Source organism: Coregonus clupeaformis, chromosome 15, assembly GCF_020615455.1.
Source record: "Coregonus clupeaformis isolate EN_2021a chromosome 15, ASM2061545v1, whole genome shotgun sequence".
NCBI classification, from domain to species: domain Eukaryota; kingdom Metazoa; phylum Chordata; class Actinopteri; order Salmoniformes; family Salmonidae; genus Coregonus; species Coregonus clupeaformis.
Window position 1 is genome coordinate 37873451 of NC_059206.1, and position 19271 is coordinate 37892721.

Sequence of the window (19271 nt, forward strand, 5' to 3'; positions counted from 1 at the left end):
GATTGCATGGTGTGTGGCTTCCTTATCTGACTGACTGACAATAGATCCTCATACACATTTAGCCTGTGGCATGCTTAGTGAAACCTGGCTGAGGTAGTAGAGAGAATTGACTGTTACGATTAACTTCTGGAGCTTTTTTCTAAAACAGAAGATGTTCCAACGTGCCACTGAATTATTCATCCCCACTTTATTGCAGATTGCCTCCAAGAAGTTAACAGGGAGCTCTGGACGCTTTATGTGGTGTATTCAGTAGAAGGTGACTTGCGTAAAATGCCAACACTCCCGATAAAAACCAGCTGAAAGTATGAATTTAGAGCTTACTGTTAGTGGATATACCATTATACCACTGTTTGCTGTGGATATTTGACGCTGTAAAGACCTGCATCTGGTGTCCTGTTGAAGGACAGATCAGTGGAGGTAGCGCTGGCTTAAGAGCGGCCATTAGAGCCTAGCTGAGGTCCATATGCAAATGGTCCTACTTTGTTTCTGCCTTACTTTAGGAATATAGTTGATGGAAGGGGATAAAATAACAAAATAATAAAGCATGATGTTAATTAATCTGTTACCTGTACTCAACAGTAACCTCGCTTACCACACCTATAGTGTTTGTGGACGAAGACACATACACACTTACAGCAAACTAGAATTTGCTATCAAATATCATTCCCTGCTTACCTGAGTTCTCAAAATCCTTGTAAGAGGTTGCCCATGACTCCGCCTGCCCCAGCAAGGTGTTCTCCATGATCTGGATGTCGGTGATGGGACAGTTGCATTGTGGGTACTCATCAGAACACATGCAGATACACTGGCTGTTCCGGCAGACATACTCCCCCTCCCCGTTACACATGATGTAGCTCAGTGCCGACTGGACAAACTTCTCCTGGAGGTACTCTGGGAAAATGACCTGGAGACCTGGAACACAAAGGGAAATGGTTCATAAGATACATGTCTATGCCGTTTTGAAAAGGGAGGTTGGTATGAAATTGTATTTGAACTGAAAGTTTAATCTGTATCAGTGTAGATATTTTGAGATACAGGTAAAACAAATGTATATATATATATATATATATATATATATATATATATATATATAAATAATATAATATAATAAATAAAAAATATAAAAATGACATCACAAAAAATACTAGGATGGCAAGTAAGCAGACTTGTGTGGTACTGTATCACTTCATAGGGGATGGATGACGTACCTTATAATACTTTTTTGCATGTCTATACTTTTAAACCAATACATTATGCCTCAATGTCACTGATAGGGTTTGCAGGTTGCAGTTTGTCATGACAGGTTCTGTACATGAATGCATATTGATGAGCTTTAAATGGGTTTAAAAAGTTGGTTTAAAAGTTTGCCCATGTTTCACTTTGAGCTGTCTTTCTCCGGAGGGCTACTCATGATGTGACAAAATGGAACAGTGATTGATGCCTGCTGTCCTGTTGTGTCTTGGTTTATTTAACACAGCAGTCATGTATTCCCTGTTCCCTGTTCCCTGTGTGTGTGTGTGTGTGTGTGTGTGTGTGTGTGTGTGTGTGTGTGTGTGTGTGTGTGTGTGTGTGTGTGTGTGTGTGTGTGTGTGCAAACAGTTTGGTAACACGCTGAATAGATAATTGTCTCTCTTATATTAGCAGTGACCTAGCCTTAGTAATCTGGAAGTTGGTAGAACTGAAAGTACTTCTTCACACTGAAAAAACAACCTACTGTAGAAAATAACTAAATCGATTTTTCTTCCTCAAATTAAACCGTAATAGCTTTTACTTTAGTGCAAACAGCGCCTCTGCAAATATGCAACTAGAGACCATAATGTAATGTGTTGATATTGTGCTATTGAGTGATTGAACTAATTATGATCCCATACTTGGATTATGTGTGTATTGCACTGTTGGAGCTAGAAACACAAGCATTTCGCTTCACCTGCGGTAACTTCTGCAAATCTGTGTACGTGACCAATAAACTTTGATTTGATTGATTTACTTGCTTTTTACCCAAATGTGAAAACAGGGCTTCAAAATCAACAAAACGATACAGTATGAAATGAAATTCAATTATATTTTTTATTTTGTTCAGTGCAGCCATACTTTTATACATTCTTGTATCTAACGATATCTTGCCAGCAAATAAACAGTTGGAGAATCAATATGAGTATGACGTTCATTAAATCCATGAAAGAAAAGCTAAACTGAAAACTGGTGGGTGGCTTCAAAATAAATGAAGGTCTTAAGATCAAAAGTGATATGCGTCTAATACATTCAGCTAAATCCCAAAGCGCCACTTATCAAAGTTCATCATTTGCTAATGAAGATTGAAAAGAATTAAACCTAGCTGTAGGTGGCTTTCCTTATACTACTAAGTAATAATTTTCCTTTCGTGTAACCTGACTAATAAGGCTCCCACCATTAGCTCTGACAAATTGAAAACCCTAGTCATTGGCGACTCCATTACCCGCAGTATTAGACTTAAAACGAATCACCCAGCGATCATACACTGTTTACCAGGGGGCAGGGCTACCGACGTTAAGGCTAATCTAAAGATGGTGCTGGCTAAAGCTAAAACTGGCGAGTGTAGAGAGTATAGAGATATTGTTATCCACGTCGGCACCAACGATGTTAGGATGAAACAGTCAGAGGTCACCAAGTGCAACATAGCTTCAGTGTGTAAATTAGCTAGAAAGATGTGTCGGCATCGAGTAATTGTCTCTGGCCCCCCTCCCAGTTAGGGGAAGTGACGAGCTCTACAGCAGAGTCTCAGCACTCAATCGCTGGTTGAAAACTGTTTTCTGCCCCTCCCAAAAGATAACATTTGTGGATAATTGGCCCTCTTTCTGGGACTCACCCACAAACAGGACCAAGCCTGACCTGCTGAGGAGTGACGGACTCCATCCTAGCTGGAGGGGTGCTCTCCTCTTATCTACCAACATAGATAGGGCTCTAACTCCTCTAGCCCCACAGTGAAATAGGGTGCAGGCCAGGCAGCAGGCTGTTAGCCAACCTGCCAGCTTAGTGGAGTCTGCCAATAGCATAGTCAGTGTAGTCAGCTCAGCCATACCCATTGAGACTGTGTCTGTGCCTCGACCTAGGTTGGGCAAAACTAAACATGGCGGTGTTCACCCTAGCAATCTTATTAGGATAAAGACCTCCTCCATTCCTGCCATTATTGAAAGAGATCGTGATACCTCACATCTCAAAATAGGGTTACTTAATGTTAGATCCCTCACTTCAAAGGCAGTCATAGTCAATGAACTAATCACTGATCATAATCTTGATGTGATTGGCCTGACTGAAACATGGCTTAAGCCTGATGAATTTGCTGTGTTAAATGAGGCCTCACCTCCTGGTTACACTAGTGACCATATTCCCTGTGCATCCCGCAAGAAGCGGAGGTGTTGCTAACATTTACGATAGCAAATTTAAATTTACAAAAAAAAAATGGCGTTTTCATCTTTTGAGCTTCTAGTCATGAAATCTATGCAGCCTACTCAATCACTTTTTATAGCTACTGTTTACAGGCCTCCTGGGCCATATACAGCGTTCCTCTCTGAGTTCCCTGAATTCCTGTCAGACCTTGTAGTCATAGCAGATCATATTCTAATTTTTGGTGATTTTAATATTCACATGGAGAAGTCCACAGACCCACTCCAAAAGTCTTTCGGAGCCATCATCGACTCAGTGGGTTTTGTCCAACATGTCTCTGGACCTACTCACTGCCACAGTCATACTCTGGACCTAGTTTTGTCCCATGGAATAAATGTTGTAGATCTTAATGTTTTTCCACAAAATCCTGGACTATCGGACCACCATTTTATTACGTTTGCAATCGCAACAAATAATCTGCTCAGACCCCAACCAAGGAGCATCAAAAGTCGTGCTATAAATTCTCAGACAACACAAAAATTCCTTGATGCCCTTCCAGACTCCTTCTGCCTACCCAAGGACGTCAGAGGACAAAAATCAGTTAACCACTTAACTGAGGAACTCAATTTAACCTTGCGCAATACCCTAGATGCAGTTGCACCCCTAAAAACGAAAAACATTTGTCATAAGAAACTAGCTCCCTGGTATACAGAAAATACCCGAGCTTTGAAGCAAGCTTCCAGGAAATTGGAACGGAAATGGCGCCACACCAAACTGGAAGTCTTCCGACTAGCTTGGAAAGACAGTACCGTGCAGTACCGAAGAGCCCTCACTGCTGCTCGATCATCCTACTTTTCCAACTTAATCGAGGAAAATAAGAACAATCCAAAATTTCTTTTTGATACTGTTGCAAAGCTAACTAAAAGCAGCATTCCCCAAGAGAGGATGGCTTTCACTTCAGCAGTAATAAATTCATGAACTTCTTTGAGGAAAAGATCATGACCATTAGAAAGCAAATTACGGACTCCTCTTTGAATCTGCGTATTCCTCCCGGGCTTAGCTGTCCTGGATCTGCACAGCTCTGCGAGGGCCTGGGATCGGGAGAGACACTTAAGTGTTTTAGTACTATATCTCTTGACACAATGATGAAAATAATCATGGCCTCTAAACCTTCAAGCTGCATACTGGATCCTATTCCTACTAAACTGCTGAAGGAGCTGCTTCCTGTGCTTGGCCCTCCTATGTTGAACATAATAAACAGCTCTCTATCCACCGGATGTGTACCAAACTCACTAAAAGTGGCAGTGATAAAGCCTCTCTTGAAAAAGCCAAACCTTGACCCGGAAAATATAAAAAACTATCGGCCTATATCGAATCTTCCATTTTTAGAAAAAGCTGTTGCGCAGCAACTCACTGCCTTTCTGAAGACAAACAATGTATACGAAATGCTTCAGTCTGGTTTTAGACCCCATCATAGCACTGAGACTGCACTTGTGAAGGTGGTAAATGACCTTTTAATGGCGTCAGACCGAGGCTCTGCATCTGTCCTCGTGCTACTAGACCTTAGTGCTGCCTTTGACACCATCGATCACCACATTCTTTTGGAGAGACTGGAAACCCAAATTGGTCTACACGGACAAGTTCTGGCCTGGTTTAGATCTTACCTGTCGGAAAGATATCAGTTTGTCTCTGTGAATGGTCTGTCCTCCGACAAATCAACTGTACATTTCGGTGTTCCTCAAGGTTCCGTTTTAGGACCACTATTGTTTTCACTATATATTTTACCTCTTGGGGATGTTATTCGAAAACATAATGTTAACTTTCACTGCTATGCGGATGACACACAGCTGTACATTTCAATGAAACATGGTGAAGCCCCAAAATTGCCCTCGCTAGAAGCCTGTGTTTCAGACATAAGGAAGTGGATGGCTGAAAACTTTTTACTTTTAAACTCGGACAAAACAGAGATGCTTGTTCTAGGTCCCAAGAAACAAAGAGATCTTCTGTTAAATCTGACAATTCATCTTGATGGTTGTAAAGTCGTCTCAAATAAAACTGTGAAGGACCTCGGCGTTACTCTTGACCCTGATCTCTCTTTTGACGAACATATCAAGACTGTTTCAAGGACAGCTTTTTTCCATCTACGTAACATTGCAAAAATCAGAAATTTTCTGTCCAAAAATGATGCAGAAAAATTAATCCATGCATTTGTTACTTCTAGGTTAGACTACTGCAATGCTCTATTTTCCGGCTACCCGGATAAAGCACTAAATAAACTTCAGTTAGTGCTAAATACGGCTGCTAGAATCCTGACTAGAACCAAGAAATTTGATCATATTCCTCCAGTGCTAGCTTCCCTACACTGGCTTCCTGTTAAGGCAAGGGCTGATTTCAAGGTTTTACTGTTAACCTATAAAGCGTTACATGGGCTTGCTCCTACCTATCTTTCCGAGTTGGTCCTGCCGTACATACCAATACGTACGCTACGGTCACAAGACGCAGGCCTCCTAATTGTCCCTAGAATTTCTAAGCAAACAGCGGGAGGCAGGGCTTTCTCCTATAGATCTCCATTTTTATGGAACAGTCTGCCTACCCATGTGAGAGACGCAGACTCGGTCTCAACCTTTAAGTCTTTACTGAAGACTTATCTCTTCAGTAGGTCATATGATTGAGTGTAGTCTGGCCCAGGAGTGTGAAGGTGAACGGAAAGGCTCTGGAGCAACGAACAGCCCTTGCTGTCTCTGCCAGGCCGGTTCCCCTCTCCACTGGGGTTCTCTGCCTCTAACCCTGTTGCAGGGGCTGAGTCACTGGCTTGCTGGTGCTCTTTCATGCCGTCCCTGGGAGGGGTGCGTCACTTGAGTGGGTTGAGTTACTGACGTGATCTTCCTGTCTGGGTTGGCGCCCCCCCTTGGTTTGTGCTGTGGTGGAGACCTCTGTGGGCTATACTCGGCCTTGTCTCAGGATTGTAAGTTGGTGGTTGAGGATATCCCTCTAGTGGTGCGGGGGCTGTGCTTTGGCAGAGTGGGTGGGGTTATATCCTTCCTGTTTGGCCCTGTCCGGGGTTTCTTCGGATGGGGCCACAGTGTCTCCCGGACCGCTCCTGTCTCAGCCTCCAGTATTTATGCTGCAGTAGTTTATGTGTCGGGGGCTGGGGTTAGTTGGTTATACCTGGAGTACTTCTCCTGTCTTATCCAGTGTCCTGTGTGAATTTAAGTATGCTCTCTCTAATTCTCTCGTTCTCTCTTTCTCTCTGAGAACCTGAGCCCTAGGACCATACGTCAGGACTACCGGGCATGATGACACCTTGCTGTCCCCAGTCCGCCTGGCCTTGCTGCTATTCCAGTTTCAACTGTTCTGCCTGCGGTTACGAAACCCCTACCTGTCCCAGACCTGCTGTTTTCAACTCCTAATGATCGGCTATGAAAAGCCAACTGAGAGACCTGAGCCCTAGGACCATACGTCGGGACTACCGGCCGTGGTGACTCCTTGCTGTCCCCAGTCCGCCTGGCCTTGCTGCTATTCCAGTTTCAACTGTTCTGCCTGCGGTTATGGAACCCCTACCTGTCCCAGACCTGCTGTTTTCAACTCTTAATGATCGGCTATGAAAAGCCAACTGAGATTTATTCCTGACTATTATTTGACCATGCTTGTCACTTATGAACATTTTTGAACATCTTGGCATGGTTCTGTTATAATCTTCACCCGGCACAGCCAGAAGAGGACTGGCCACCCCTCATAGCCTGGTTCCTCTCTAGGTTTCTTCCTAGGTTTTCGCCTTTCTAGGGAGTTTTTCCTAGCCACCGTGCTTCTACACCTGCATTACTAGCTGTTTGGGGTTTTAGTCTGGGTTTCTGTACAGCACTTCGAGATATTAGCTGATGTAAGAAGGGCTATATAAAATAAAATTGATTGATTGATTAAATGAAACCATGTCCATCTCTAGGTAAGGTTAAAACAGTTAATTCGTGCACACTGTTGAATACTCCCATAGTTTTATTGAGTGCAACATTTCGACCCGAGGTCTATGTCAGTAGTGCATAGGCATACACAGATTACTATGAGTACATATTGTATCTTGATACTCTGCTTTGTGTCTCAGTATGCTCACAAAGTTTAATCCCACTGTGTAACTTTACTTTGTATTCTCTCTGTGACAGAATACTCCATTCACAACTCTGTCCTCCTCATCAGTCCCAGTGTCGATCAGGGGTGGATGAGAAAGGAAGAAAGGGAAGGATTGCGAAGGGCTCTTTTTCCATCAGGCCTGTCTGCGGCCCCCGGAGTCAATATTAATTTGGCTTGATGTATTCCTGGGCCCTAAACTTTCATGTGATTTGTGGGAGAATCCAGATGGCGAGTTCACGGATCGACGCCGCACGCTGACAGAGGCAGTGCCAACAGTCGAGTGCACAATAACACAGAGTGCCTCAACCCCTTATTCTCCCTCCGAGCACCAGGGCCACTCATTCTCCTTTAGATATTACAGAATTACTGCCCAGACTGCAGGACTCACACAGACACTGTCACTGCTCAACCAGTCAGATGACTCTCTCTCTTTCTGCCTCTCTTCATTATTTTCTCTGTCTCTCTCTCTGACTCACTCTCACTCCCTCATTCTCTCTAGCACACCACTCTCTCTCAGTCCCACATCCATTGCTCTCTCTCTCTCTCTCTCTCTCTCTCTCTCTCTCTCTCTCTCTCTCTCTCTCTCTCTCTCTCTCTCTCTCTCTCTCTCTCTCTCTCTCTCTCTCTCTCTCTCTCTCTCTCTCTCTCTCTCTCTCTCTCTCTCTCTCCCTCACTCTCTCTCTCTCTCCCCCTTCTTATTCCCCATCTCTCACTCTTCTTCAGTCATAACCGGCCCATCTTATGGTCTCCCCTTCTTCAAATCAAAATGAAGAAGAATCTGTGTAATAAATTGAGTCTATAAAAATATCTTTATGACTAAAATGATGCCACCCTGATACATTTAGTCTGCTTCCAGTATAATAGTTAAATGAGTACTGTATATTTTTTAGGCAGCACTACAAACCATCAGAAGCCAGAGAGGCAGCACATCAAGGAGTTTAACTAAAGAGTTGCCAATAAAATGGAGGTAAATATCAGAATTATTTTGCCACTGTTTGATAACCTCCAACTTCATGCTCCGTCAGTGCACATAATTCACAGCAAGCCCTCTGACTTACTCTGCCACTAAATAAATAGCACCTTGAATACCAGCTAATGTGATTGCATCTTAGGTTAAGGTATTTCCCTCACGTATAACATACATACACTGTGGCAGGACTCAGGCTTCCATGAATGCTAAAAAGTGGCCCATGCCCGTGACTTTGCTGTCTCGCTCTTTCTCCCAGAGTTTTTGGTATGTTGATGGATGAGCCAGTGCGTGCGGCGGCCAAGCGTTCACAACTCCTTGCTAACGCTCGCCGCTCGTTGTGATGCCCCGCTCCGCCTCATAAAATACAGTTTCATCAAAGATTAATAGACCATTGTGTGGCCGCAAATTCGCAAAATAATCATTACTTAATCCACTGGTGCAATAAAGTGCATTACTTTGAATGGGGCATAAAATTACACTGGCTCATTTTAGTACAGCATAAAACATGAACACCTCTAAACTGGAAATCCACCTCTTTTTACTCATCGTAGGCTCACCCCATGTCCCTCGTAATCAAATGGGCCGCATGGTGGCGTTAAGACCATAAGTGTTACTCCTCTGCTTTGTGTTCCCACTTTGTTCAGCTCAACCTCGGACTCCTCTACAGTGTAGCTAATGTCGCTAGTCATCTCCATTTTTTTGTATATAGCTTTTTACATTCTGGCTAGCTTAGTGTGTCTGTTCAAACTATGACTGTAGAAATCCTAATTTCTTAGAATGCAGCTTTTTACGGTTCTGGCTGTGCCTTACTTAGAATTGAAATAGCTAAAGCATTTCTATGTCTGTTCTGGGCAGATTATCCGCAGTGTTGTCAAACAGAACTGCTGGTTTAGTAGATTATTTTGTAGGAGATCGACAAGCTCATTTAAGAATTAATATATAGGAATAATGTTCCGCATCTTGCTCTTGATATCTTCCAAACACTTAAATTAAATCACTGGTTTCATTTTGAGAAAATCGCACAAATGCATGATGTATTACCTACCTCATCTCTCAAGTAGACAACTGGATTTCCTACAATTTTTATGAATACTGGAAAACATTATGCAAATACCTAGACTAGTAAAACAATAGAGCACTGCCAGAGCGTATCTGGAGAAATGCATCCATTCAACTGTAGTTTACATTGAATGCACTCCACAATAATGTTTGGGTTGCATATAGTAGCAGGATTGTGGTGGCCCAGTCCCATATTCACTGAAGCAACAACATCGCTCTATATACTGTACAAGTATATACAGAGGAACCTAATAATGATTCTCTTTCCTCAAAGAATAATGGGAGGCTACCGTAATTTCTGTAAAAACAGAAAGTTCCATATATAAATTGCCCTGACATTCAGGCCGATTATCGCTTTCTCAGAAAGGGCAAGGCAGAAATTGCACGTTGCAGCATTTGGTGGATTGAACCTGGTGGGGAGCACAATATGGGCTGTCCATGGTGCTGAAATATTGCCAATGATGCTGAACACTGGACACAGAGACACAGAGAGATGAGGTGAGTCAGGGCAATACTAAACCTGTGATAACATGTTTTCTTCTTCTGTACCAACACAGCATCAAGACTACAGCGGGGACAATAATGTTATTGATTTATTAACAGTAGTACTTTTCTGTAATAGCAGTGCCTGCAGACAGTTGCAAAAATATAGTGCTTGTTGTATTGCTGTTATCAAATTAATGTCCTTACACAATCTGCTACTATCTGATAGAAATCTCTCAGAGCTCTAGTCATTAACTGTGCAAAGATATGTTTTCACACAGTGAAACTGGAAATCTTGTTTATTTGTTGGTGTGTTGCTGTGTGTGTGTGTGTTGTACACTCTTAGAAAAAAGGGTTCTGTGGCTGTCCCCATAGGATAACCCTTTTGGTTCCAGGTAGAACTCTTTTTGGATCCAGGTAAAACCCATTTTGGTTCCAGGTAGAACCCTTTTGGGTTGCATTTAGAACCTTCTGTAGAAATAGTTCTACATGGAACCCAAAAGGGTTCTACCTGGATCCAAAAAGGGTTTTACCTGTCTAGTCTAGGGTTCTAGATAGCACCTTTTTTTCTAAGAGTGTAGTGTGAGAGTGCACAAGCTACTCAGTCACCTGCACCAGTAGAATTTAATGCATGCAGCCAATGTGTTCCTGTGCACAGAAGCGCTAGCAGGAACTCGGCTGGTGGGATCTTCTGCTGATATCACACACACACACATTACGGGTTCAGCCACAAAGCACATGTTCGACAAGAATCCTGGAGGGGCCTAGACAGAGAGGTGTGACACTGATGCGTGCAAGCTTAAACAATTCCATTTCGGCTGTAAACAGATACAACTACTCTGAAAGTGTCGCTAATTAAAATCTCAATGTCACATGGAAAAAGGGAGTTTGAAAGAGCTAGATTTTGATCATATTCATTATTATACACTATATATACAGTGAGGGAAAAAAGTATTTGATCCCCTGCTGATTTTGTACGTTTGCCCACTGACAAAGACATGATCAGTCTATAATTTTAATGGTAGGTATATTTGAACAGTGAGAGACAGAATAACAACAAAGAAATCCAGAAAAACGCATGTAAAATTTGTTATAAATTGATTTTCATTTTAATGAGGGAAATAAGTATTTGACCCCTCTGCAAAACATGACTTAGTACTTGGTGGCAAAACACTTGTTGGCAATCACAGAGGTCAGACGTTTCTTGTAGTTGGCCACCAGGTTTGCACACATCTCAGGAGGGATTTTGTTCCACTCCTCTTTGCAGATCTTCTTCAAGTCATTAAGGATTCGATGCAACTCGAACCTTCAGCTCCCTCCACAGATTTTCTATGGGATTAAGGTCTGGAGACTGGCTAGGACACTGCAGGACCTTAATGTGCTTCTTCTTGAGCCACTCCTTTGTTGCCTTGGCCGTGTGTTTTGGGTCATTGTCATGCTGGAATAATAATAATAATAATATGCCATTTAGCAGACGCTTTTATCCAATGCGACTTACAGTCATGTATGCATACATTTTTACGTATGGGTGGTCCCGGGGATCAAACCCACTACCCTGGCGTTACAAGCGCCATGCTCTACCAATTGAGCTACAGAGGACCACAAGGAGGAATAACCATCCACAACCCATTTTCAATGCCCTGGCTGAGGGAAGGAGGTTCTCACCCAAGATTTGACGGTACATGGCCCCGTCCATCGTCCCTTTGATGCGGTGAAGTTGTCCTGTTCCCTTAGCAGAAAAACACCCCCAAAGCATAATGTTTCCACCTCCATGTTTGACGGTGGGGATGGTGTTCTTGGGGTCATAGGCAGCATTCCTCCTCCTCCAAACATGGCGAGTTGAGTTGATGCCAAAGAGCTCGATTTTGGTCTCATCTGACCACAAAACTTTCACCCAGTTCTCCTCTGAATCATTCAGATGTTCATTGGCAAACTTCAGACGGCCCTGTATATGTGCTTTCTTGAGCAGGGGGACCTTCTGGGCGCTGCAGGATTTCAGTCCTTCACGGCGTAGTGTGTTACCAATTGTTTTCTTGGTGACTATGGTCCCAGCTGCCTTGAGATCATTGACAAGATCCTCCCGTGTAGTTCTGGGCTGATTCCTCACCGTTCTCATGATCATTGCAACTCCACGAGGTGAAATCTTGCATGGAGCCCCAGGCTGAGGGAGATTGACAGTTATTTTGTGTTTCTTCCAATCTGATTGATTGTTGGCTTCTGTGGACAGGTGTCTTTTATACATGTAACAAGCTGAGATTAGGAGCACTCCCTTTAAGAGTGTGCTCCTAATCTCAGCTCGTTACCTGTATAAAAGACACCTGGGAGACAGACATTTTTCTGATTGAGAGGGGGTCAAATACTTATTTCCCTCATTAAAATCAATTTATAAAAAATTTTACATGCGTTTTTCTGGATTTTTTGTTGTTATTATTCTGTCTCTCACTGTTCAAATACACCTACCATTAAAATTATAGACTGATCATTTATTTGTCAGTGGGCAAACGTACAAAATCAGCAGGGGATCAAAAACTTTTTTTCCCTCACTCTACAAAAGTATGGGGACACCCCTTCAAATTAGTGGATTCGGCTATTTCAGCCACACCCGTTGCTGACAGGTGTATATAATCAAGCACACAGCCTTACAATCTCCATAGACAAACATTGGCAGTAGAATGGTCTTACTGAAGAGCTCAGTGACTTTCAAAGTGGCACCGTCATAGGATGCCACCTTTCCAACAAGTCAGTTCATCAAAGTGCTGCCCTGCTAGAGCTGCCCCTGGTCAACTGTAAGTGCTGTTATTGTGAAGTGGAAACGTCTAGGAGCAACAACGGCTCAGCCGCGAAGTGGTAGGCCACACAAGCTCAAATGCTGAAGCACATGGCGCGTAAAAATCGTCTGTCCTCTGTTGCAACAATCACTACCGACTTCCAAACTGCCTCTGGAAGCAACGTCAGCAACAACTGTTCGTCGGGAGCTTCATGAAATGGGTTTCTATGGCCAAACAGCCGCACACATGCCTACGATCACCATGCGCAATGCCAAGCATTGGCTGGAGTGGTGTAAAGCTCGCCGCCATTGAACTCTGGATCAGTGGAAACGCGTTCTCTGGAGTGATGAATTACACTTCACCAAACAGAAGTGGAAAGGTTTCCCAGAAGAGTGGAGGCTGTTATAGCAGCAAAGGGGAGACCAACTCCATATAAATACCCATGATTTTGGAATGAGATGTTCGACGAGCAGGTGTCCACATACTTTTGGTAAGTTAGTGTATTAACGTCCTGTTTCTTTCATTCAGGTAATTGATGCACTTTTTCTAATTATACACATCAACGATGCAGTTGCCAAAACCAACGTACTATTTAAAATCCAAACATAAATACATGGCAGGGTTTCAAAGCTCAAATCAATTCACATTCAAGAGCTATTTTGAGGTTGCTAGTGCTGCAGAGAGACATAAACATCAACCCTATTTAGAGGCACTTAAAACTCCATGGATGACAAAGTGGCCATAAAAAGGTGAGGCTTAGGTAATATTAAGCTGTCAAAAATGAGAACCCTTAAATCAGAAAAACTAAATTCCAATCGACGGGAGACAAGAATGTGTGAGTCCACGGCTTGGAGGAGAAAGGAGGCGGCTAGAATGGCAGCCAAACTGATCCATGGGTGCTGCTGCCTGCTGACACAGAGGGGCCTAAAGCTGCCAGAGAGAAAATAAATAGCTGATTTATGGTCCAGCCGGCCCAAGTGGAAACTCAGTCTTGAATGACTACCTCCAATTGAGAGTTGACCAAGAGGTCAGTGTGGAGAGATTTCATCAGGTAGCAGGGCTCAATGGGGCTCCATGGCGGTGTATAGAGGTGGAATAAAGGGAGTAGCTATCCATCTTCAAAATTATCTGATAATATTGGTTATCTGGGCCGAGCAAATGTACTTTTATAAAGAGAATAATTCCTCAGGTCAAGATGCATCTGCAATACCAAGAGGCAGCTCGATACAGTGCAGTATTAACCATCAGTATGATGGACTGCATCCTCTCAAAATCATATTATGATTTTATCAGTTGCATGTTTTGTCTTATTATCATGTGGGTGTGTGCATGTGTGTGTTTGTGTGAAAAGATATAGATAAAAGAGAAACAGAGAAAGAATGGCTGAGAGATAAAAGAGAAAGGCGACAAGGAGAGAATGTGTGTATTGTGATGCCTATCACAGGCACAGGGACAACATGTATTGCTTCTTCTATTTGCACCAATGATTTCATTAATACAATATTTCTCCATTGCAAAGTCAATATTGTTGATAATGTAATTTAGCGTCCTAATCAATCGGACAAGTCTGATTCATCAAACACGATTTGTATGTTTGTTTGTTTCCTAAATGTTTATAACTGCTTCAAAAAAGGACAGGAATCAAGCGGCACAACGATGAGCATCTAATCCATCACTCTCCAGATGAATCGCCTACAGGCCTATTTCATCTATTTTCACTTCACCACTTTGAAAACTGTTGGCTCAGGCTATTCTAACATATTCATAAATCTTACAAGATGGGCTCCATGGCTCCTGGAAGTAGGAGAGAGAAGAAAAAAAAGCAAATTACTTCGTTTGCAGCTAATTTATGTCGGCCATACCGGAGATGATGTGGTCTGGGAGATGGTTCAGGGAGTGGGTGGGAGGCACGAGCCCTCTGTAGTCCTCAACCAGCTCTGCATGCGCCAAGATTCATGGGAGATGCAGGAATATCCCATGATTAAGTGACAAAAGACTGGCCAGTTTAACTGCAACTTGTTAAAGTGGAACTGACACCGTTTTAACATTGCTGATATGAAACAAACAGACAATCATAATATGCTGAATAAATCACTGCTCGTACATTGTTTGCTGCCTGAAGCCATTAGGGTGATGCACTCTTTTAGTTTCACTCACTCAATATTTTTGACAAATAGGGCCAAAAGTAAGGCTGGCATCTGAACATAATCAAAGTAGCATGGGCTTTGATCATAAGTCATAACGTTGTTAATATGCTATCTTATCTATTTATGTATTTATTTAGCAATCTAAAAACACGGAACCTTGTTGTAGCTAGCTAGCTGCTTGGAGGATGTAAGTCATAGCTTGGACGAGTGGGTAAGTGGCAGACTTTTTCCTCAAAAATGTTTTTAGCAGCTTTAGTGGCTACAGCTAAGTTGCCGGAGTCATTTGGTTAGCTAGCTAACATGAAACTGACTTCTGAACTTGAACGAATGTTATTCACAGTTAGCATATATCTTAGTTGTCTATCAAATGTGTTTGGCATCAATCAAATTGGCAGGCAGGCAGGCAAGCCAGCTGGTAAATTCCATTCAGCAGGGCGAGCGAACTGGCCACTATAACCCATCGTATCAGTGCAACTACACGCTGAAAAAGTTTGACAAAGTTTACCCAAAGACACTGTTTTTCCCTTTTGTCTGTGGTTTATCCCTCGCTAGATTTGAGCTCAAGTAAAATCAAATTGTATTTGCCACATGCGCCGAATACAACAGGTGTAGACATTACAGTGAAATGCTTACTTACAAGCCCTTAACCAACAATGCAGTTAAAAAATAATAATGTAAGTAAAAAATAGATAAGTAAAAAATTTAAAATAGATAATAATTAAAGAGCAGCAGTAAAATAAAATAAGAGTAGGTAGTCTATATACAGGGGGTACCGGTACAGAGTCAATGTGCGGGGGCACTGGTTAGTCGAGGTAATTTAGGTAATATGTAAATGTGGGTAGAGTTGAAGTGACTATGCATAAATAATAAACAGAGTAGCAGCAGCGTAAAAGAAAGGGTGGTTGTTGTGGGGTGGGGTTGGGTGGGGGGGGCAATGCAAATAGTCCTGGTAGCCATGATTAGCTGTTCAGGAGTCTTATGGCTTGGGGGTTGAAGCTGTTAAGAAGCCTTTTGGACCTAGACTTGGCGCTCCGGTACCGCTTCCCGTGCGGTAACAGAGAGAACAGTGTATGACTAGGGTGGCTGGAGTCTTTGATAATTTTTAGTGCCTTCCTCTGACACTGCCTGGTATAGTGGTCTAGGATGGCAGGAAGCTTGGCCCCAGTGATGTACTGGGCCATACGCACTACCCTCTGTAGTGCCTTGCGGTCGGAGGCCGAGCAGTTGCCAAACCAGGCGGTGATGCAACCAGTTAGGATGCTCTCAATGGTGCATTTGTTGAACTTTTTGAGGATCTGAGGACCCATGCCAAATCTTTTCAGTCTCCAGAGGGACAATAGGCTTTGTCGTGCCCTCTTCACGACTGTCTTGGTGTTTTTGGAACATTATAGTTTTTTGGTGAGGTGGACACCAAGGAAGTGGAAGCTCTCAACCTGATCCACTACAGCCCTGTAGATGAGAATAGGGGCGTGCTCAGTCCTCTTTTTTTCCTGTATTCCACAATCATCTCCTTTGTCTTGAACACGTTGAGGGAGAGGTTGTTATCCTGGCACCACATGGCCAGGTCTCTGACCTCCTCCCTATAGGCTGTCTCATCGTTGTCGGTGATCAGGCCTACCACCGTTGTGATGTCGGCAAACTTAATGATGGTGTTGGAGTCGTGCCTGGCCATGCAGTCATGGGTGAACAGGGAGTACAGGAGGGGACTGAGCACGCACCCCTGAGGGGACCCCGTGTTGAGGATCAGCGTGGCAGATGTGTTGTTACCTACCCTTACCACCTGGGGGCGGCCCGTCAGGAAGTCCAGGATCCAGTTGCAGAGGGAGGTGTTTAGTTCCAGGGTGCTTAGCTTAGTGATGAGCTTTGAGGGCACTATGGTGTTGAACGCTGAGCTGTAGTCAAAGAATAGCATTCTCATGTACAGTGAGGGAAAAAAGTATTTGATCCCCTGCTGATTTTGTACGTTTGTCCACTGACAAAGACATGATCAGTCTATAATTTTAATGGTAGGTTTATTTTAACAGTGAGAGACAGAATAACAACAAAATAATCCAGAAAAACGCATGTCAAAAATTTTATAAATTGATTTGCATTTTAATGAGGGAAATAAGTATTTGACCCCTCTGCAAAACATGACTTAGTACTTGGTGGCAAAACCCTTGTTGGCAATCACAGAGGTCAGACGTTTCTTGAAGTTGGCCATCAGGTTTGCACATATCTCAGGAGGGATTTTGTCCCACTCCTCTTCGCAGATCTTCTCCAAGTCATTAAGGTTTCGAGGCTGACGTTTGGCAACTCGAACCTTCAGTTCCCTCCACAGATTTTCTATGGGATTAAGGTCTGGAGACTGGCAAGGCCACTCCAGGACCTTAATTTGCTTCTTCTTGAGCCACTCCTTTGTTGCCTTGGCCGTGTGTTTTGGGTCATTGTCATGCTGGAATACCCATCCACGACCGATTTTCAATGCCCTGGCTGAGGGAAGGAGGTTCTCACCCAAGATTTGACGGTACATGGCCCCGTCCATCGTCCCTTTGATGCGGTGAAGTTGTCCTGTCCCCTTAGCAGAAAAACACCCCCAAAGCATAATGTTTCCACCTCCATGTTTGACGGTGGGGATGGTGTTCTTGGCGTCATCGGCAGCATTCCTCCTCCTCCAAACACGGTGAGTTGAGTTGATGCCAAAGAGCTCGATTTTGGTCTCATCTGACCACAACACTTTCACCCAGTTCTCCTCTTAATCATTCAGATGTTCATTGGCAAACTTCAGACAGGCCTGTTTATGTGCTTTCTTGAGCAGGGGGACCTTGCGGGCGCTGCAGGATTTCAGTCCTTCACGACGTAGTGTGTTACCAATTGTTTTCTTGGTGACTATGGTCCCAGCTGCCTTGAGATCATTGACAAGATCCTCCCGTGTAGTTCTGGGCTGATTCCTCACCATTCTCATGATAATTGCAACTCCACGAGGTGAGATCTTGCATGGAGCCCCAGGCTGAGGGAGATTGACAGTTATTTTGTGTTTCTTCCATTTGCGAATAATCGCACCAACTGTTGTCACCTTCTCACCAAGCTGCTTGGCGATGGTCTTGTAGCCCATTCCAGCCTTGTGTAGGTCTACAATCTTGTCCCTGACATCCTTGGAGAGCTCTTTGGTCTTGGCCATGGTGGAGAGTTTGGAATCTGATTGATTGATTGCTTCGGTGGACAGGTGTCTTTTATACAGGTAACAAACAGAGATTAGGAGCACTCCCTTTAAGAGTGTGCTCCTGATCTCAGGTCGTTACCTGTATAAAAGATACCTGGGAGCCAGAAATCTTTCTGATTGAGAGGGGGTCAAATACTTATTTCCCTCATTAAAATGCAAAAATCAATTAATAACATTTTTGACATGTGTTTGTTGTTATTCTGTCTCTCACTGTTCAAATAAACCTACCATAAAAATTATAGACTGAACATTTATTTGTCAGTGGGCAAACGTACAAAATCAGCAGGGGATCAAATACTTTTTTCCCTCACTGTAGGTGTTCCTCTTGTCAAGGTGGGAAAGGGCAGTGTGGAGTGCAATAGAGACTGCATCATCTGTGGATCTGTTGGGGCGGTATGCAAATTGGAGTGGGTCTAGGGTTTCTGGGATAATGGTGTTGATGTGAGCCATGACCAACCTTTCAAAGCACTTCAGTATTGCGGGTCGGTATTCATTTAGGCAGGTTATCTTTGTGTTCTTGGGCACAGTGACTGTGGTGGTCTGCTTGAAACATGTTGGTATTACAGACTCAGTCAGGGACATGTTGAAAATGTCAGTGAAGACACTTGCTAGTTGGTCAGCGCATGCTCGGAGTACACGTCCTGGTAATCCGTCTGGCCCTGCGTCCTTATGAATGTTGACCTGCTTAAAAGTCTTACTCACAAGTCTTACTCATCTGGCCAAATAATATACAACTAAATACTAGCTCCAATAAAAAACAAATATTTTCTTAAAATTGTAAACTTAAGTGTACACAAATAAAATTGGTTCCACAATGTTGAAAATCCGATAACAAGATGTGGAGACCAACGTTTCTTTTAAATTTCAACTTATTTTAGAAGAAATAGGTAAATATTTAAGAAAAGTGCAAGGGTGCCAATATATTTGTCCGCAACTGTATAGGCCAACTGTAGCTCTGATTGGTTATGGCGCACCGGTCTGTGTAGAGTCTGGACAAAGAGGGTTTAGAATGGTCTGGGCCTGGATAAGACTGACAAGTTTTTATTCATTTTTATTTACTGTTGTGCCTAAACGCACGGCCGCTTCCCACTCATATTACTATCGAATTTTCGCAAATACCCGTCTCGACATCATTCCGAAACATTTTATGAATA

The 19271-nt window shown here is 43.2% G+C and overlaps 1 protein-coding gene across 1 annotated transcript in view; it reads right to left on the reverse strand.

The window, feature by feature from the left end:
- The window catches only part of LOC121582486 (BMP/retinoic acid-inducible neural-specific protein 1-like), a 196862-nt gene that overhangs the window by 18477 nt on the left and 159114 nt on the right, over positions 1–19271 (reverse strand). The window contains exon 6 of the mRNA XM_041898305.2: positions 676–912. Coding sequence (XP_041754239.1) covers positions 676–912 — 237 coding nt within the window. The remainder of the gene's footprint in view (positions 1–675; positions 913–19271) is intronic.